This window comes from Lathyrus oleraceus, chromosome 4 (assembly GCF_024323335.1).
Source record: "Lathyrus oleraceus cultivar Zhongwan6 chromosome 4, CAAS_Psat_ZW6_1.0, whole genome shotgun sequence".
NCBI lineage: Eukaryota > Viridiplantae > Streptophyta > Magnoliopsida > Fabales > Fabaceae > Lathyrus > Lathyrus oleraceus.
Window position 1 is genome coordinate 138132643 of NC_066582.1, and position 21026 is coordinate 138153668.

The 21026-nt window shown below is 33.1% G+C and overlaps 3 protein-coding genes across 6 annotated transcripts; all 3 read left to right on the top strand.

Annotated features, from left to right (window-relative positions):
- The first annotated feature begins 907 nt into the window (after window positions 1-907).
- LOC127136409 (uncharacterized mitochondrial protein AtMg00820-like) lies at window positions 908-1315 on the top strand. The gene has a single exon (XM_051062966.1). The coding sequence runs from the start codon at window positions 908-910 to the stop codon at window positions 1313-1315; it is 408 nt and encodes a 135-aa protein (XP_050918923.1).
- A 261-nt stretch (window positions 1316-1576) lies between these two features.
- On the top strand, window positions 1577-2101 carry LOC127136410 (secreted RxLR effector protein 161-like). The gene has a single exon (XM_051062967.1). It carries the CDS (start codon window positions 1577-1579, stop codon window positions 2099-2101), a length of 525 nt encoding a protein of 174 aa, XP_050918924.1.
- Window positions 2102-14166: 12065 nt separating this feature from the next.
- On the top strand, window positions 14167-19415 carry LOC127074102 (uncharacterized). 4 transcript variants are annotated; one of them, XM_051015394.1, is made up of 5 exons: window positions 14167-14405; window positions 15655-15878; window positions 16128-16243; window positions 16418-16912; window positions 18587-19415. In XM_051015394.1, exons 2-4 carry the CDS (start codon window positions 15759-15761, stop codon window positions 16899-16901), a joined length of 720 nt encoding a protein of 239 aa, XP_050871351.1. In that variant the 5' UTR covers window positions 14167-14405; window positions 15655-15758; the 3' UTR covers window positions 16902-16912; window positions 18587-19415. The 4 variants fall into 4 exon arrangements, with proteins under 4 accessions (XP_050871351.1, XP_050871348.1, XP_050871349.1 ...); XM_051015392.1 differs by lacking the exon at window positions 18587-19415 and adding an exon at window positions 14489-14546 and having other exon boundaries at window positions 14177-14405; window positions 16418-17034; XM_051015395.1 differs by lacking the exon at window positions 18587-19415 and adding an exon at window positions 14497-14546 and having other exon boundaries at window positions 14177-14405; window positions 16418-17034.
- The last annotated feature ends 1611 nt before the right edge of the window (window positions 19416-21026 follow it).

Below are 21026 nucleotides of genomic sequence, written 5' to 3' on the forward strand. Positions count from 1 at the left end.
ACCCGCTTCCAACAGTGACAAAAGGTATATCATAAGTTTTATTGATGATTTTTCATGTAAAACTTGGGTTTATTTTTTACATGAAAAATCAGAAGCCTTTAGTGCATTCAAGAATTTCAAAGCATTTATTGAAAAAGAGGCTGGTGCATATATAACTTGTTTGAGAACAGATAGAGGAGGTGAGTTTAACTCAAATGAATTTGGAGAATTTTGTAAAGCTCATGGTATAAGCAGGCAGTTGACAGCAGCATACACTCCACAACAGAACGGAGTTGCCGAACGAAAGAACAGAACAATCATGAATGCAATACGCTCAATATTAGCTGATAAGAAAGTTCCAAAAGTGTTTTGGCCAGAAGCTGTAAATTGGTGTGTTCATGTTCAAAATAGGAGCCTGACCGTAGCGGTAAAAGAGAAAACTCCATAGGAAGCATGGAGTGGAGTGAAGCCAACATCAACTTATTTCCGGGTTTTCAGTTGCATAGCACATGCTCATATTCCAGACCAAAAGAGGAGCAAGTTAGATGCCAAAAGCAAGAAGTGTGTGTTCCTAGGGGTTAGCAATGAATCCAAGGCCTATAGATTATATGATCCAACCACTAAGAAGATCATCATCAGCAACGATGTTCAATTTGAAGAAGAAGAGAGCTGGGATTGGGGAAGAACTGAAGAAGAACTGATTTTGGATGTGCTAGAAGATGATAATGAAAGTGAAAAAGAGCATGTCGGCGAGGATAATATTGAGGAGGTCAGAAATACTCCTTCCGATTATTCACCACAAAATGAAGTAAACATTCAAGAAGTTGCAGCTGAAGGGAGGGTTGAAAGAGTCAGAACAAAACCAGTATGGATGGCGGATTATGAAACATGAGAAGGTCTCTCAGAAGAAGAAGATATGCATGCAATGATGATAGTAACAGAGAATGATCCATTTTCATTTGCAGAGGCAGTCAAAAGTGAGAAGTGGAAAGAGGCTATGGAAGCAGAAATGGAAGCTATAGAGAAGAACCAAACATGGGAATTGATGGATTTGCCTAAGGATGCCAAGCATATTGGAGTTAGGTGGGTCTTTAAGACCAAACTTAATGAAAATGGGGATGTCGAGAAACATAAAGCGAGATTGGTAGCTAAGGTTTATGCACAACGGTATGGAGTTGATTACACCGAAGTATTTGCACCAGTAGCAAGGCTCGATACCATTCGAACAATACTTGCAGTAGCAGCACAGTCTGGTTGGGAGGTTTTTCAGCTTGACGTAAAAAGTGCTTTCCTTCACGGTGAACTCAAGGAGGAAGTATTTGTTCAACAACCTTAAGGGTTTGTTAAGAAAGGAGAAGAAAGGAAGTTTTACAAGCTAAAAAAGGCTCTATGTGGCCTTAAGCAAGCGCCAAGGGCGTGGTACAACAAAATTGAGTCTTACTTTCTGCGTGAAGGCTTCGAGAAATGTTCCAGTGAGCATACTTTGTTCACCAAGTCAAAAGGAGGTAAAATTTTAATAATTAGCCTTTATGTAGATGATTTAATTTTTACTGGAAGTGATGTGAGCATGTGTATGGAATTTAAAAGGTCAATGATGATGGAGTTTGATATGTCCGATTTAGGAAGAATGAGGCACTTTCTTGGAATGGAAGTGCTGCAAAATTCTGATGGTATTTTTATTTGTCAAAGAAGATATGCACGAGAAGTGTTAGCAAGATTTGAGATGGAAAACAGCAATAGTGTGAAAAATCCAATTGTACCAGGAACAAAGTTGTCAAAAGATGAAGGAGGAACTAAAGTTGATGTAACATTTTTCAAACAAATGGTTGGGAGTCTCATGTATTTAACTATAACTCGTCCTGACTTAATGTATGGTATAAGTCTCATAAGCAGGTATATGTCTAGACCAACCATGTCACATTGGTTGGCAGCCAAAAGATTTTTGAGGTATTTAAAAGGGACAACTGAGCTAGGCATTCTCTACACAAAGAATGAAGGTTTTTCAAAACTCTTGGCATTCACAGATAGTGGCTATGCGGGTGATCTTGATGATAGAAGAAGTACATCTGGCTATGTGTTCATGATAGGATCTGGAGTTGTATCCTGGTCATCTAAAAAATAGCCTATGGTGACTTTATCAACTACCAAGGCCGAATATATCGCAGCAGCTCTATGTGCTTGTCAGTGTATATGGCTAAAGAGAATCTTGAGAAAGATTGGAGTGGAGCCGGTTGAAGGAACTACAATTCAATGTGACAGCAGCTCTGCCATTCAGTTGGCTAAGAATCCAGTTTTTCACGGAAAAAGTAAGCATATTCATGTGCGATTTCATTTTTTAAGAGATTTAGTAAATGAAGGTGTTGTAGAATTAAAGTACTGCAACTCTCAGGAGCAAGTAGCAGACTTGATGACAAAACCACTCAAACTTGAGCAGTTTGAAAAACTCCGTGGTATGCTTGGAATGGTTAGTGCGTCAGAGTTAAACTAAAATACATGTGTTTTAGTTTAAGGGAGGGAATGTTAGGTGGACATTATTATTGTCTTAATCTACTGTTTTATTAGTCTTAGTCTGTTTGAATAAGACATATTCTTTAGGAGAAATAGGGTTTGTTATTTGTGTTCCTACTCTATAGGCATGTAAAGAGTAGAGTTGGTTATTTCTTTTTACTTATAAGATGGCTATATATTAGCTACTGATTAATCGAATAATATACATTCCTCCCACTCACTTTGAAAGCTTTGTTTAATTTTGATTTCCAACATAGATTGTCATTATGTCTCCTTATATAAATTTTTGTTGAATCCTTTCCAACTCCATATTAATAGTGGTAGAATTTTTGTGTACTGCGTGTAAAAATAAGGGATAAAATTTAACACACATTTACTCATGGTAATTCTTTCGGATTAATTTTGAGTGTAGAGTTCTCATGATTCAATTCAGATTTATAAAATTGAGTTAATTCAACTCAAACTTTGATAAGTTATCAAGGTAAATAAAAATTTATTGAATTATTTAACTTGAAATATTATAAGTAGGGAAATTTCGCTTTACAAACTGTTTTATTTTTATAAAAAAAATTGAATTAGACACAATACAAATTTAATAAAGCTTTTGTTATTTCAACCATATCATTAACTTTTTTTTTATATATATAAAAATATGAGAGAAAGCTACCCCACAAAATGATGATGGGAGTGAGAGAGAGGGTTCTACAAAAATAATTGATAATAAAAAGAGAGAGAGAAAAAAAAGTGTATAAGGGCTCGTTTGATTGAGTTTTGATTTTCTATTTTTAAAAATGATTTTATAAATCAGTTTTAAAAAATTGTTTTTAAAAAAACTAATGGAATAAAATCTGTTTGGTAGCTCTGTTTTTAAAAATTGTTTTAAAAATTTAAAAGTTAAAAACTTGTTTGGAGAAATTGTTTTTGGTTTCTAAAATCTAAAAATTGAAAAATTTATAGTTTTTAAAAACTATTTTATAAATCAATTTTAAAAGAGTTTTGAAGAAAAACAATAAAATAAAACATGTTTGGTAATTCTACTTTTAAAAATCGTTTTAAAAAATGTACCATTTTTCCTTGTTTTTTCCTCATCATAATTTCCAAAACTAAAAACCAAAAACCAAAACCTCTAAAACCTGTTTTAGTTTTTTAGTTTTTAAAACTCTCAATAGAGAATAGTTTTCAAAAACAATTTTATAAAATTAGACTACCAAACAAATTTTCTTATTTTCAAATTTTAAAAACTAAAAAACAGTTTTACAAAATCAAATCAAACAGGCCCTAAGTCTTTTGGGATGAGAATTTTAAAAAGTTTTGGAAAACTATTATAATTCTTTTGTTGTCGTAAAAAGAAAGACTAGTTAGAGAGTGACTGATAACTCAAAGACTACAGTTTTATTTTTTTATTTTTCGATTAAAAGTAGAGTTTTCAAAATTGAATTGAAATAGATGGTTCAACCAATTGAATTAAAAAATGAGCAGTTTCTATAATAATTTAATCACTTGAACTGTTTGATTCTGCTTTTGTCTTGTTTATAGTACTAGTATAATACTACTCCAAGTCATAAATATAGACAAAAACTGATTTAAAAAAGTTGATAGATTAAGGACATGTTTGAAATGGTTTTAAAAAACAGTTTTATAATTTTTAAAAATTGAAAAACAAAAAATTTGTTTGATACATTTGTTTCTCAAAACTATTTCTAAAAACACTTTTAGAATTCAGTGTTTTAAAATCTAAAAAACTGAAACTATCAAAATATGTTTTGATTTTCAATTTTCAGTTTTATTTTTTAATTTTCAATTGAGATGAGCTGGAAAAAAACACAGTTTCATTAATCGCATTTTAATAATTACTTGCAATATTTTTTAATTGCAATATTTCCCTCTCAATCTATTGATAATGAAAATTAAAATTCTCACTCTCAATTACTCTCTCTCTAATTAATCTCATTAAGTGAATGGTATATTTGTATACATTAAGTGAATTTATATATATATATATATATATATATATATATATATATATATATATATATATATATATATATATTCAAACAAACACTCAAATATAATTTTATACATTAGATGAATGGTATATTTTATCATTAATTATTAAAAATATTTTAATGAACTTAAATGTATATTAACTGAATTTTTATACTTTCAAAAAATATATCATAATTATTTTTATTTAGTAAAATAGATTTTTAAAATATAGATTATCAAACAAGCTATATTGTTCTATTTCAAAAAAAAAATAGTTTTTAAGAATTATACTATCAAACATATTTTTTCACTTTTTAATTTTTAAAACAGTTTTCAAAAATTGAATTACCAAATGAATTCATTTTATTTTTTTTTCTCAAAAACAAATTTGCAAAATCATTTGTAAAACAAATTTTAAAAATTAAAATTAAAAAGAGATTCAAACAAGCCCTAAGTCTTCATTTTATTCTCCTTTAATGATTAGACTAGACCACAAATAACAATATAACCCGCAATAGTTTTTGTTTTTATTTTAATAAACCACTAAATTAAAGAAAATAAAGAAAATATAAAAAATAAAGATAATATAAAATACTAAGGGGTAAAACCTAATTCAGTTAAACCATGTAGTTAGTATTTTAAATAGAATATAATTATTGTAACAATGATCTCAAAAAAAAAAAAACACACACACAACAAAATGTTACCTAATGAACATGCATACAAGAACGAAATCAGATAATAAAAGAAAGGTGTTGTGTGAGTCTTCACAAACTTTAATTAATGGTGAATGAATCGACCGCCAACACGAACCAATTCACGTACAAACAACTTCCTGTGAAAATTACAGCAAGCATAATAGCTCTTTCAAGTTAAACAAACCAATATGACATCGAACCATAACAAGGAACGACGGTGATAAGGTTGTGAAATATAACAAAATCGTTGTTATGGTAGCGTCAACCCAAACGCATTGATAATTGCAAATCTCAATAAATCTGAAACAAATCAGAAATCAAAGCAAGGCACACCACCACCAACTACAAAAACATAACCGGAATCGATGAACGATTAAAATCTAGAAAGACAACATCAACTCTTCACGCGAGCAAGCTTTAACAACCTCCAAAAATCCAATACCCTTTCTCAGGTGACCCGAATCCGGCGATGTGAGCAAGCTAACAGTGTGAGAGAAGAGCAGAACAACCAATTGCCGGCGGCGCTGAATGAAACCACCAGCGGCGGCCGTCTGCAAGCCATCGTTGGAAAACTCCCAGAAAACACGGTGACACAGAGAAAATACCTCATCGCACAATAGTTCAACCATGATGATATTGTGTTTTGAAAAAGTTAAAATATTAAGTTTATTGATATAAAATTGGATAACAAAATATTTACAAATGATTAAAAATAAAATGATATGTTTTAGGTTTTAGGACCAAAATGTCGTTAGGCCCAATAGTTTATAAATTAGGGCATTACCTTATCCACTATACCAAAGTTTATAGATTTTGGAGATGCATCTTCAGACGCGTCTATATTACACATCTCCAACACTTTGTGAGTAACCCACTCCATTTTTTAAAAAAAGTGTTCGAGATGCATCTTCGTATCCATATTAGGGTGAACTCGGAGGTACATCTACATAATAACCCTTATTTCAAAACTCGGTGTTTTACGCTCAGTGAATTTTACGGAGATCCATCTTCAGGCGGGTTATAATAGATATACCTCATGTAAGAACCTTCCATTCCTTCTTCATTTTCTACACTTTCAAAAACACTTTAGAGCTTGCGGACAAGAACCAACAAGGCCATTTTTCAAGCTTCAAGCTCATTTACAATCAGTCCCAAGACATTTCATTCACTTCATTCAAGTTTTCGCACAACAACTCTCAATCAGTAAGTTTCTAATTTCCTTTGTATTTTTGAATTGTGATGTATGTATTGGGTAAAAGGTTGTAAACATGCATTCACATTTGTTGGTGTTTAGGGAATCACATAGGATTTTATGCATTTTCTGCAATCGCACATTTTTACAGAAATGTATCTCCATAATTTTCTTTTCCAGTGTTACGGAGATGCATCTCCGGATTTTACTTGCCTTGATTTTGATATAATTTCCTGGTTTGTATTATAGGAACAATGGCTGAAAACCAAGACAAATTGAGGTATGTAGTGGAGGTCGAAGGTGATGATGGGCAAGTTTTGTTCCACAAACAATGTGCATTGATGTCATACTTCATGTACTTGGTTGATAGGAAAATATTTGTGGACAAAAGTGAAACCTACATTGATGTAGCCTACTTGACATACTTCATCGAATTAAAATGGATCCACGAGTACAACTGGGGGGCTGCGTGTTTGATTTTTCTATACTTCAAACTAGGTGAAACTTGTTTTTGAAAGACAAGACATATGACAGGAAGTTGCACGCGGTTTACAATAATATATTTGCATCATATATTGTTACTAATATTTGTATAGCACTTGTTTTACACTTGTTACTAACATTTTATCTAAACCATTTTCAAGTGTGGATCATCTCTCACTTTCCTCACATGTCCCGTTGGGAACCTGAGATGGACTACAATGAGGATTAGCCACGTGCTTGCGTCTTTTCCCTGTTCAAAGGAATTCAAGCGATAGATTTGTACAAGGTGTTTATTGACCTCACTGTAGCATATGACAAATGTTTTTTCCCGTATGATAGTCATTGTCAGACGTATCTCTTGGATGATATAACCTTATACTCTGAATTGTTGGCTTGTGGGTCACGCATGATGTATCCACATCTACCTGAGAGGGTCATGCGCCAGTTCGAGTTTCTTCATATTATTCCAAGACCTCCCTCTGTGTCTGCTCCTCCGATAGTTCGTCACAGAGATCTTGGTGCCATATTTGATGATTTCTATGATCATCTAGTACCATACGAAGCATACAGTGTGCCCTTCCTAATCCATGGGTTGCAGGTTACATTCATTGGTTATATCAAGTCCCACGTCCTTACATGACACCAAATGTCGCGAGAGCACCATCTTGACTAGCTCATCAAGAGATATTGGAAGAGGAACTAGCTAAGGATGACCATGCCTAGGACCAGTTGTCGGCCTGTTAAACGTATTGAGACGATTGCGATAGATGCCATAAAGAGAGGAGATTTTGAAGAAGGCGATTATGGTATGGGTGCCGTACAAACATATTAGTCGAGGAACAAAATGCCTTGGGGTACAGGCAATAGAGGAGAAACAAGGGATTAGATGTACACAATAGTGTATTTTTATTTGTATTTTAGTAACAATTGTATTTTCTGAACAAATTATGTATTGTGGTAATGTTTTTGATTAATTTATTAATGTTTGGATTTGTATTGTTGTTTGATTTTATATATGACATATTCGAATTACATTAGTATAATTTTCATGGTGTTATGATATCCTTCGTATAAATGGCCTAAAATAATATCAATTTGGGACACTTGTTGCCAAGGCAAAAACTCCCAAATGCTTTTAGGGTTGTTCTAAAGATGCATCTACAAAATAACCCTTAACAAATTACGGAGTTGCATCTCCAAATCATGTTTTTGACAAACTTGGTATGGATGGTTCACTTGTGAAGCATAAAGTGCTTTTAGGGGTTAATCCGTAGATGCATCTCCGTAATTGTCTCAGGGTGATTTCATAGATGTATCTCCGAATCTTTTTTTATTTATAAATATGGGGTGGATGACTCACTTATGAAGCATTATGTGCATTTTAGGTGAGTTCGAAGATGCATCTCTGGAATATGAAAATTGAAAATTCAAGTTTTTAGTGTGTTCACCCTCAGGGCATGAAGTGAATAAACTAAGGGAGTTACTTTTTACACCTTTAGGGGTTTTCCCTTGCCACGGTGAAAAGCCAAAACTTCTCATACCGTCCGGAGATGCATCTTCGGACGCACCTTTTTTTTACACACCATTCAACGCAAATGGATGGGCCTTACTTTTCCAAAATTTAATCGGGATATGTATCTTCGTATACCTTAAGGGTGAGTATGAAGATACATCTATGTAAACACCATTAGTTCATGATTCAGTGGGTGTTACAAACATGCATCTCCATATGCGTTTTATTCATAAACCCGCGCCAAACCCTTCCCTTTTCCTCCTTCATTTTCTGAAGAGTCACTCGAAAAACTCCATTTGAGCTCTTTTGCTGTAAAACATTTCCAAACCCTATTTGAGCAATTTTCATCAAGTTCACTCATTCCATTCTACTTAATTTGCTACAAAGTTACTCACTACATTTAAGTCTCTCAATTCATTCTTTTCTTGTGTGTTTTGAATGATGTTTTCGGTAACATAGTTTGTTTAAGCTACATTAGATAATAGTACAATTGAAATTGGTAGTTGGTATAGATATGCATTGCCATTTGGATAAAGGTTAAGGCAATAATGGGGTTTCTGTCATTGCTGAAAATTGCGAGTTCATCTTGAGATGCATCTCTAGATTATGTTTGAACTACTTTTGAAGATGTATCTTCAGATTTGTGATTAGCTGCATTTTGGTTGAATTTTTATGTGACTTTTTGGTTTTATTACAGGTGCAAAGACTGAAAACAACCCGGACAAAATTAGGCCTGCTCATGTGTCCCAACATGTGTCTGTACAACGTGAGAGGGTCAGAGCCAGGGTTACGAGGCCACAAGTACAATTGGGGGACATCTGTTTGGTATACATGTACTCGAAGCTGGGTGATGATTGTCTTTGGAAGACAAAGCAGATGACAGGAAGTTGCATGCTACTTACGATTATTTAGTGATACTAATATTTTCATAAGTATTTTGTCACTTGTTATTAATATTTCATTTGAACCATATTCAAGGATGGTGTCATACCCCAATTTTGTTTGGGCATTTTAAATTCATCTGATACATGTCCATTTGTCAAGTTTTTTTATTTTTAGCCATATGCATTTTTATCATCAAATAAAGTCACCATAATCATGCATATATAGTAAAAAAAGTCAACATAAAGTCAATATTTTACATGTTGAAGAAATTGACTAAACTTACTTTTTTTTTTCATTATGTATTTTGAAAAATAAATTCATGATTATTTGATTTATCATCAAAATATCCATTTGAATTTTATTAATCATTTTCATGCATCATAAAACAAAGATCAATGTTTCTATAAGACTCAAAATATCTCTCATTTATTACACCATTATTCCATGCATATATTACATCATTAAGTTTCTAGAAGACACTCCCACTATTTGCATGATTCATAAACTACCCTTTTTAGAGCATATAAATAAAATAATTCTCATTCACAAATCTCACCACCAATCATTCACAAAAACTAAGTCAAAACTCTTCATTTTTCTTCAAGATATTTCTTTTTTTCTTTATTGAATTTTATTTTAGGTATGCTCTTATGCTTGTTATTTATTTAATTATATTGTATTTTTATTCCTGCTTCATTTATTTAGTGTTTTAATCATCACAATTTTGCATGGAAACTCTATTGATTTAAAATCAAGAGTTTAAAGTGTTCTTGAACCTCTATGAGTAAAAATTATTAAATGTGAATTTATTTTCGTTTAGTTAATTTTGTTTGCATTATTATTATTGCTTCACTTAATTATTACCTTAATCATCACAATTTTGCTTGAAAACCCTCTTTTTCAAATCAAGAGTAAAAAGTGTTCTTGAACCTTCATGAACAGAAGGGATTAAATGTGAATTAATTTTTGTTTATTTAAATTTATTTGCATTATTATTGCACTTAATTAGTATATTAATTACGTATAGAAACTCAATTGATTCAAAATTAAGAGTTTAAAGTGTTCTTGAACCTCTATTAACAAAAAAGATAAAATGTAAATTGATGTTTGTTTTACATAAATAATGTATCCAATAGCTTCCCAACGTGAGGGTGGATAAGATGACAAAATCAAGCAAATATATATTGATGTATTTTTGTTGATTTTCAATTTTTTTGTTATTTATTTGCTAATTCTAAATTTACCATTATGTTCATGAGATCTAGTAGATAAATTTTCATTATTTATTTGCTTAATTTTGTGAAAAATTAAAAAAATTATGGTATTTTTTCGTTTTCGTTGGAACATTTTTCTTCCATTTTTGTTGCTACGGGAATAATAATCTAATGTGGGGTTGGAGAAGATGAAGTCTACCACACACACCCAAAAATTTAACTTGACACCCCCCAAATTAAACTTGGCACCCCCATATTTCCATATTGCCAAAACTGTCCCTAATTGAAATTTGAATAAAATTTATGTTTAAAGTTTCCGATAGGCAAAAAGGAAATTTGCAGTACGTACAAAATTTTCGGTAGTGTATTTTAAATTTCCGATATACCAGAAATTTCACAATGTCCAATATGTTCCAAATAATTTTAAAATTTTAAAATTTACCGGTTGACACCGGAAATTTCAACAAAAGTGAAATTTCCGGTAGTCTTATTTGCTTGATTTTAAAAAAATTACAACTATCGGAAATTTCAAAATTTTCGATAAAAAATAAAATTTTGTATCCATACCAGAAAATGTTTATAACTATCAGAAATTCTGAAATTTCCGGTAAATCAAATGGAAATTTGTACCAAAATTTTTAAAATCTTTGATAAATTTAAAAGCCTTAATATCGGGAATTTTTGGAATTTTTTATACAAAATTCCGGAGGTTTTGACTTTTACGGTAAAAAAACATATTTTTTTTGAAATTTCCGGTAATTGTTTCAAAATTTTCGGTATCGCCCAAGAATTTTCAAAATTCGCTTGAGTCCTATAAATTTGGGAAATTGGTGAAGTGATTTTGCAAGGGCAATGTTAGCTTTTCATATGCATTGGGGGTGTCAGGTTTAATTGAGGGAGGGGGTGGCAGAAAGAAATCTTCACACCCCTAACTACTCAGTGCACCCCTGTGAGGCCCCCTCCTTTAAGCATAGTGCATTTTCTTAGCTACACCCCTAAATTTCAGTCAGTTTTTATCTTTTCTATATTTTTATTTATTTATTGTTTTCTTATTATTACTTTATTTATTTATTTTTGTTTTTTTTTCTTTACTTTTTTAATTCTTTTATCTTTTGTATTAATAATATGCCTCTCCCTTTTATTTTTTATTTTATTTTTTAAAATTATTATTGCTTTATTTTTTAGTTTATTTTATTATATTTTTAGTTGATGTATAATTATTAATCCCAAAAGATAAAATGACCCTTAAAATTGATCTTTCAAAAATACTAAAATCAAATGTGCTTGATCAACATCAAGTGCATTTTTTTAAAATCACACCAAAATATTTTCAAACCAAAATCAATTGCTTAACATCCATTAACCTTCACAAATAAAATCAATCCTTTAAAAAAATCAACTTGGTCAACACCAAGACTTTTTCTTTAATAACAACCTCATATCATTTTAAACTATTTTTCATAATCCATTCAAACGCAAATCAAATGCTTGATCAAATGTCAATCTCCTTTCATATTCAAACCAAATCCTCTACTCCAACGTTTTTTTTTGCAATAAACAAATCGATTGAAAAATATTGGGGTGGAAATAATTTTCTTCTCCTTTCCCGAATGTTTATGTGATGACCGCACTTAGCCTACCATTTGAACATTCGTTGGTCGTTTCAAAATACTCTTAAATAAACAAATTGAGTTGATTTCTCTTGCGGACGAAAAAGATTAGGGTGGAAGTAATTTTCTTCTCATTTCCCAAATATTCGTGTGATGGACGTATTTAGCCTACCGTTTGAATACTTGTCGCCGTTAAAGAAACATGACTTGATTCGCTACACAAATTTCATAAATCGATTGAAAAAGATTGAGGTGAAAGTAATTTTCTTTTCGTTTCCCGAATGTTCATGTGATGGCCGCACTTAGTCTATCGCTTGAATATTTGTCAATCACCTAAAATATTCAAACATATTAAACCTATCTTTTTCTCGCCCCATGCGATCTAAACTTTTTCAAAAAAAAATGTATGTCTAATCATTTCTAATGCGTATACAAACTAGCGCTTAAGTCTCTACAACAAGCATGCAAGCCCATGTTTAACCGTTAAAATGCGATCCAAGTACTTATTCATTAAAAAACATCAACCAACAAACCGTAGCCTTCACCCGAACTACGAAGCTTTGAGTTCCTCATTGTATCTGAGAATATGTAGGAGTGAGACCCGTAATCTCGTCAAGCACCCTAATAAAAATATTTTTGCGACCTATTTTCTTTTTATTTTCTCTTTTACATTCGAAGAAAACAGTTAACAAAAGCTAACATTTAATCACAAATTTAACTAAAAGGTTCTCGTTGAGTACAACGGACGTGAGAGGTGTTAATACCTTCCCCTTACGTAATCGGCTCCCGAACCCGAATTTGGTTGCGACAACCATTTTCTTTTTTTTAAAATATTTTGTCGATATTTTCTCTTTCCTTCATTGGAATAAATAAAGTACGGTGATGACTCTGTTCGAATCATTTTTTTCGCGACTTCGTGAAGGATCGTATTTTTCGAGATGCGATAGATGAGTCATCTCATACTTTCCTCGTATCTCCGTGTGGGAATTTGTTCTTAACTATAATGAGGATTGGTCACATGATGCTGCCTTTTCCCCGCTCAGAGGGAATTAGGTGATCGAGCCATACATGATGTATCTTGACCGTCATGTAGCAAATGACAACTTAACCTCATTACGTTATACTAAAGATGACTGACATGTTGGTCACGTCTGATGGATCTCTATCTGCTCGAGCGAGTGATGCGTTAGTTTGTGTATTTGCAGATTATTCTGAGACACCCCTTAGAGTCTGCTCCTCCCACTATCTGCCATAAAGATCTTGATGCGATACTTTAGGATTTCAAGAGTCATTTGGTACTAGAAGACTATCGTAGGGTGCCAACTCTTGTACACTAGACTTATGTAGACGACTATATGACATGGTTCTATAGGGTGGCACGCCCTATCATGACACCGACACTCATGTAAGATCACATATGCCATCTAATCAAGAGGTAATTTAGGCTATGGATGACCACACCCAGAACATAAGCAATGATTGTCGGCGTGTTATGAATATGACGAGATCAAGCATATAAATATGACTTTTTGAGGAAGACAACCCCCAATTTGCCTTCATAGAAGACATTATTGTCGAGGCACAAAATGCCTTGTTGTACAGGCAGATAAGCCGATGGATTATACATACTCTGTATGTTATGTTTGGTTGTATTGTTTTTTGTATTTTTGAAATAATTATGTATGTTCAATATATTTTGATTTTACTTTAATTAATGTGTGACTTTTTTAATGTATGTGTAGCATGTTTGAATAAATTAATGTATCTGTTTTTTAATTTATGGCCTAAAAAGATCTAAAATATAAGTTGATCTAAAACATTTACAATGTTAAGACAATGTTAGAGCCTTGAAAGCATTCAGGGGATTTTCAGAGATGTATCTTCAAAATATCTCATGTGTGGAATAAACACACTCTTAATACATTTTAAATGATATTTTAGAGATGTATCTTCGAATATACCACAAAAAACTTACAAAAATACATCTCTAAATTAGATTTTAAAATAAAATAAGATGTGTGTCTAGATTAATTTTTTTTGTGTGATTTTAAATACGATGAGATATGCATCTCCTAACCCTAATAAAAATATTTTGGAGTTATGAGAGGGATTGGGGGCACTCATAAAGGTGGAACGAGCTAAACTAATTCCCGTAAACTATTATTCAAGGCCCATTAACAATGGCCCAGCTAATCATCATTGACACGTGAGAAGAGAGCCATTGCTTCACTTACCTTACCGTCTTGCTCCGCCGTGTCTCCTCCTTGCCACGGTGCCGCTTACCTTCATTGTCTAATACATCGTTAGTCCAAGTTCGTTGTCATATAGTTATATTCGGTACGTTTCTTAAACTTCCATGCTCATATTTCTAGGGTTTGTTTCATTTATCTTTGATTGAGTTTTGAACTATCCAAGTTTAGTTTGACAGAAAAATCAAATTGTTCGCAAGGTTGCATATATGAATTGCATCGTGTATCTGTAAGATTTTTCGTTCTATTCGTATACTTTCAATTTACTCTCTTTATGGTAGCATTCAATCCTGTAATTAGTTACCAATTCATAGTGTTGGTAGAACTATAAGAGTTTGCTTTGTGTTTGATTCGTTTTCACAATTATTAGCTATAACCTCCTTGACAGTGTTCACCTGGAATGGAGTCTAATTGCGGAAATACACCTCCCAGAACACAATGCTTGACTTCACCACTACCCCTAGCGCATCAAGAGTTGTTGCGCCTTACAAATTAGACATTTGAACAAATAATTATGAGTAAACACTCAATTGAGGTCTCTTACATGGTTTTAAATTGTGGTCATAGATGTGATTGCGGGTTTGCGATTACGGGCAATGCGCATTGCGTCCGTTGGGAGGTTTGAAATATACAGTTTAAGAACACTTATGTAAGATTTTTCATTCCATCGGGAGTAAATTGAGTTTTGGGATTCTGAAATTGTAGTTTTGGGATTCTGAAATTGTAGTTTTGATAAAAATACTTGAAGAAATATGGGAAAAAATTTCTTATATGTATTTCTATAGGCGACCGGACGCATGGTTTTAATTCACACCGCAGTTGTAGTCCGATGCGGTTGCAGAGGCTACTGCATCAGCAATATTGCGGCTGCAATTGCGGTTGCAGACTGAAATTTGATACCATGGTCTCTCACGTTGGGTACTCGTACTCCTATCAAGTAGTATCAACATGGTCTCCTACTTTATCGACATTCCAAATTAGTATCCAACTTATCAAAACCGGGATCAATTTAGTCCCTATGTTAGTTTCGGTTGAAGTGATGATGTGTCACGTTAAGTGACATGTTGGCACTGATGGACCATTTTGAAATTTTGAATATTTATCTAAAGCAAAGAATTCAACTGATTCTAGTGACAAAAGTCAGAACTATTTTGGATATTTACTCAATTAGTTAATCATCATAACTGTATGACCTGAAATGCTACTTGTAGACAAAAGCTGTGAAAATTAACAGGAATATCTTGAAAACTTAAATATAAAATACCCTACTTTAGTTATAAACTAAGCACTAATCTTTTTCCAGCATTATTATAACTTATTTTTGGTTAATCGTGCAGGAGTTACCATATCTGTAGCAGAAAGAGAGGAGTTTGACAGGTTGCAGAGAAGAAAGTAGAAAGAAGAGTCAATTTATTTGTGCTACAACACAGGGCTGTGGGTGATGGGAAGCAGCGGCCAAGGAGAGGTTGTGGTTGGTAAAGAAGAGGTTATCGCTAAACTCAAGGATGATGGCGACTTCGACAAGCTTCGTTTAAAGATCATTCGTAAGCTCAAGGACAATGTATGCTTGACTCCAAATTCCCTATTTATATGAAATTTCAAATTTGTACTTCTTCTGATGTAGTCTGTATCTAACTAACCAGGCTATGAATATGGTAATAATATTCTAAATCAGACTTGCGATTGGTTTGAAATATCTTGTTATTGAGTTTTTGTGGCTTTGTGTAATGGACCATTTGGTTTCTGAGTTTGCGTATTTTCTAATTTAAAAAATACCAAATATAAATCTGAATCTGCCGATTCATGACAGGAAGAGCTACGACAATATATTACCTCAATCGTTAAACAGTCAGAGGCGCTCAATCGTGCTGGAGCAGAAAATATGAAACCTAGACAGCTTTCTGATGTCATATATGAAGAAGTTGGGTAAGTTTTTCCCGCACCTAGTGTCTTTGTAAATTGCATTTCCACATTTGTACTCTTGATTCTTGATGTTCCTACCGAAATTGCATTTTGTTTTCATGTTGTGACTCTGTGCAGTTGAGTCAGTTGAGGTTATGTGGGAACTGTATTATTATTTTGCGTCTAATTTTTTTCCAGTGAGAATGTAATGAGCCGCATATCAGATAGTTTATGGCAAATAATCAGATCAGATGACGGCATGAAAGGTGAAATCACCGAAACAGTGCAATCTGTCTACGATAAGCTGGCAAACCCCAAAGGGAAAGATGACGTTCTTTTATCAACATCTGATGCAATGCCAGGTCAGACTCAGGGTGAGACAGCTTCAGCTACTGAGAATGACGATTCTTTGCATGAAAATGAGCCGCAAGAGCCGCCAGGTTTCACTCTTGTACTGAATCATCCGAATAATAACAACCATGAGGATCAAGATAAAGAGAAGGCACAAGTTCAGAGGCAAAGGTCGACTGCAGAGTGCAAGGAAGATTCCCACCCGTCACAGGATACACTTGTTGAAGATGATCATAACATTGCGCCTTCTGGATTTTCAAAAGACATGGAGCATAGTCCAGTAGCTGATTGTAGTGATGAAGACCCTGATGTACCGCCTGGTTTTGGTTGACGAATTGAAAGGTAATTTTTTTTCACAATTATTATGATAGTTTTGAGAGATAGTGGTTTTGCAAGCACAAATTAGCTTTTGAAAATTATATCTCTTAACAAATAATGAAAGGACACATTATTTTTCAATCTAACCTATGTTTATTCACTTTATCATTTTTATTTTTTTTATTTGACACTTTTCTAAAAAAGTGTCTAACAACAAATTGCGATTCAAGGATTCTTAATCATGATAGATTAAGAGCAAATACGTCCTCATTCATTAGTGATACTCAATAATTAACACTCCAAGAAGAAAACAACACGGTTAGCTAGCAAACTAAACCCAAGGCCTAATAACACTTATATGGATTGATTGATTATCATAAATTTATATATCTGTTGCCATGAATTTTCTTGTGGTACACGTTGACAGATATTGCAAATCAAAAGTGGTCACCAACTTAAACTTGTGGCAAACCGAATAATGTCTTTGATAGATAAATAAATTAATATTATAATCCATGGAAATAATGAAGTGTCGATTTGTTTAGCATACTTTAGTAGTACTTATAGAGATTGACACATTGGTTGCCACAACATACAGATAAGAAAAAGTAGAGGATCCAGCGATTATAAGACAATCATCTTTTAATGTTTACTAAAAAGCAGAGTAAAACTAACCCATTTGATAGCATAATTTGGTTTAGACATGATATAATATCCCGCATTCATAGAGATTCTTACAAACCTTTCTTGAGTTTGACAAAGAAAATATACTTTGATTTGACAAAGAAAATATACTTTGATTGAGTTTGAGTTTAAATTTGATTTTTTTTTTCAATTACAAAATACGACGGATTGGATAATAGAAACATTATTATTCATCCTGAATCTGCCTCATTCATTTTATTATGTTATTGAAAGATTGTCTCTAGCCTGCAAGATTGTGCTATTGAAAGATTCATTATGGTACAATTTTTTTTTTGAAATTTGTATACAAATGTCTTAGACATATTCTATGTTCAATGAACTCAAACATCTCTTCAAAAATAGCAACAAGATCCTCCACAAATAAACAATATGGTATAACAGACCCTTCACGAACTACACAATATACACAAAATACACCGATACAAATAAGCATAATGCATGATATCTTTTGTTGATCTGATATAAATACATATCTTTTATGTTGACCAATATCTTCCGTAAGCAGCTGTAAGAACCACCTCCAACTTTTTTTACTCCCAGTCTCCACAACGCCAAATGCTAATGGAAAGTACTGGTCATTTGGATCCTTAACTGCAACAGTAAGTAATTTGCAACCATACTTTGTCTTCAAATGACACTCATCCACTCTAATAAAGGGTCGACATCCATTAAAAAAATACTTTCTTACAACCATCAAAAGAGAAATAAAAACTACCAAACCTTGGTGAAATGGTTGGAAGTGGTCTCACAACATTAATTTTCACAGTATTTCCATTACTTTGGTCCCAACTTATGCAGCGTACCTCCATAACATAGAATACTATTTAGCTAGATCACCTTCAATAATTTCCCTAGCTATATGCTTGGCCCTCCATGGTCTTTGATATGGGGTAAATGCATCATTTTTCTTACTTGTTTTATTTCCATTTGCATGATTGTTTGCATAATTTTAGTTCGCTTTTATGCGTTTTTGTCATCCTTTTGTGTTTTTAGGTAATAAGAGGTCAAATGATCGAATCAGAACAAAAAATACCAAAAATCGCACGAAAAGGGATCCCTTCCATACGAATTTCCCGATACCAACACGACTTTGTTGTGTCCCATGATATGGGCCGTGTTGGCCCTCAACACTGCTCCCATACAAAGAAAGAGAGGCTGACACGGCCAACTTGTGTCCTCTGACATGACTTGTGTCAGCTTTCCAGGTAGTTTCAAACTCTTGAATTTTTCGATTGTTTTTGTGACATTTGAAACTTTGTAACCCCTAAGACATTATGTTAGTGTTTAATGATGATTATGCACGAATTAATGGCGTTTAAAGCACAAAATTATTGTTGTTTACGAGGGATTTACAATTAGTTTTAGTATAAATAAGACTTGAGTTTCAAGCAAAAAGATAGAGACATTTTGGGGGGAGACGTTAAAGAGGCCTAGCAGTGAGACTTAACAAACTCTATCCTCCATCACTTGTACAACTTTTCACTTAGGCTTTGTTTGGATTGATGGAATCGAATGGAACAGAGCGGAATGAGATGGAGTGGAATTATATTCCATTGTCTGGATCACTTAAAATGCGATGGAGCGGAGTGGTATGGATTCCATTCCATTCCATCACTTACCATCATATTTCTTCTCCTCCAATTTGGACGGAATGAACAACTTGCCTTATTCCATTCTAAAATTTCCAAACAATGGAATGGGGCATTCATTCCGCTCCGTCCTACTCTGCTACACTCCATTCTGCTCCGTTCATTTTATGATATCCAAACATAGCCTTAGATCATTTCATACAATTGTTATTTTCTTGAGTTCTTGGCTTCAAGCTCTTGCTACTCTTTTGTAATTTTCTACACTTTTCTTATAATCTTGCTTTCATTTTTATTATTTCCTTTACTTGTCTTAATTTATTTATTCTTATTGGAATATTTCTAATATTTGTTATTGTTGTTGCTTTCTGTTTACCTTGAAAATTGATAAACAACCGCTGATCTTCCAAATTTTAAATTTGGTTACTCACAGGATCGATCAGATTGATCCTAGGACATGTGCTAACTGTTTTTAAAGTGAATTCTAGTAACTATGAACACTTCGACAATGTATGTGGAACTGATGATTAAAACCTAGATAGTAAAAAGATAATATGAATTAAAGAGAAAAATTGTAAAAGAACGTGATGATAACCAAGTAGCAAAGGCAAATGTTCGAAACAAAGAAGTATTAAGACTGTTTGAAATAACGAAATAACAAAGACGGCTTGAAATAAAGAAGTAAAAAGATGTATTTCTAAAAAAGTAAAGGTAAATTGTATTGCTTCAAAAGAACTAACAACGGTGTAAACAAGCGTATATTTCTTAATTTACGGTTCCTCTTCACACTGGTACTTGGTAAATTTTACAGACTCTGTACACACTTTGACACACCCTTGATCCTAACACTAAGACCCTTTATTTACACTCAATCAAAATAACCGTTTCTAACGACCCTTCAATCACGTCGAGACACATGGCATTTTGCATGGATGCAACTATCCATTATGCCTCACGTATACCTTTGATCGCGACTTTGGTAAGTCTATGTGAATCGTGACTGCAAGTGCACAGTCCTATCGCCTAGTTTTATAGATTATCGAACCCATAAGGACTAATAATCGAACGTATCGTGGTCTAATGTTGCTATGCAAATCTAAGGCTGATGATTGTTCTATGATTGGAGGGATGAAGAGAAATAACTATAATGTAAATAGAATAAAGATATGAGATATAAGGGATATCGGTATGTAATACATCAAACTTAGGGGATTCGATAGATAATTGGTGTAATATTATTGATTAAAATATTCTTCAGTAGAAATTATTTATAGAAAGGACTTAGTCTCACACTCTCGTTTTTATTGACTCTGACCATACTTCTAAACCAGAATGATTGGCTCTCGCGGTCTCATTTTGAATTTAAAAGTATTTTTTGAATATAGATAAAGTCTAATTAATCATAAAGCGCTCTCGCTGTGTTTAGGATCAATGCTTAGTTTCAGTTATCTGGTTAAAATCTCAAACTCTCGTTCTTGTTGACCGTAACCTTAGTTTGTTTTGTACTCTCGTACGAAAAACAGTTTGATTAAAATAAGAAACTAAAACCGGAAAAATAAGTTTTATAAAAACTAACACCAATTATTTATTGAATCCCGTCGTTTCGACGGTCTTTACATACGGATATCTAAGGGTTTAGCCGGACATAGATCCGGTAGCAGACATGGCAATTGGGGAATTAAACATACAGTAAGGCATACATAAATAAAATAATAATCAATAATAAACCTGGATTGCAATCTAAGACTTGGAATTGAATCTTGAATCTTCGATTAAATAATTCCGGCAAGCTTTGACAATGAATACCTTACAATTGAGTCCCAAATACGTAAAAAATAATAAACCGT

Coding starts and splice junctions, on each gene's coding strand:
- LOC127136409 (XM_051062966.1), top strand. CDS start 908: ATGATAGTAACAGAGAATGATCCATTTTCATTTGCAGAGGCAGTCAAA.
- LOC127136410 (XM_051062967.1), top strand. CDS start 1,577: ATGGAGTTTGATATGTCCGATTTAGGAAGAATGAGGCACTTTCTTGGA.
- LOC127074102 (XM_051015394.1), top strand. CDS start 15,759: ATGGGAAGCAGCGGCCAAGGAGAGGTTGTGGTTGGTAAAGAAGAGGTT. Junction 15,879..16,127: donor TTCGTAAGCTCAAGGACAAT/GTATGCTTGACT, acceptor GATTCATGACAG/GAAGAGCTACGACAATATAT. Junction 16,244..16,417: donor GTCATATATGAAGAAGTTGG/GTAAGTTTTTCC, acceptor ATTTTTTTCCAG/TGAGAATGTAATGAGCCGCA.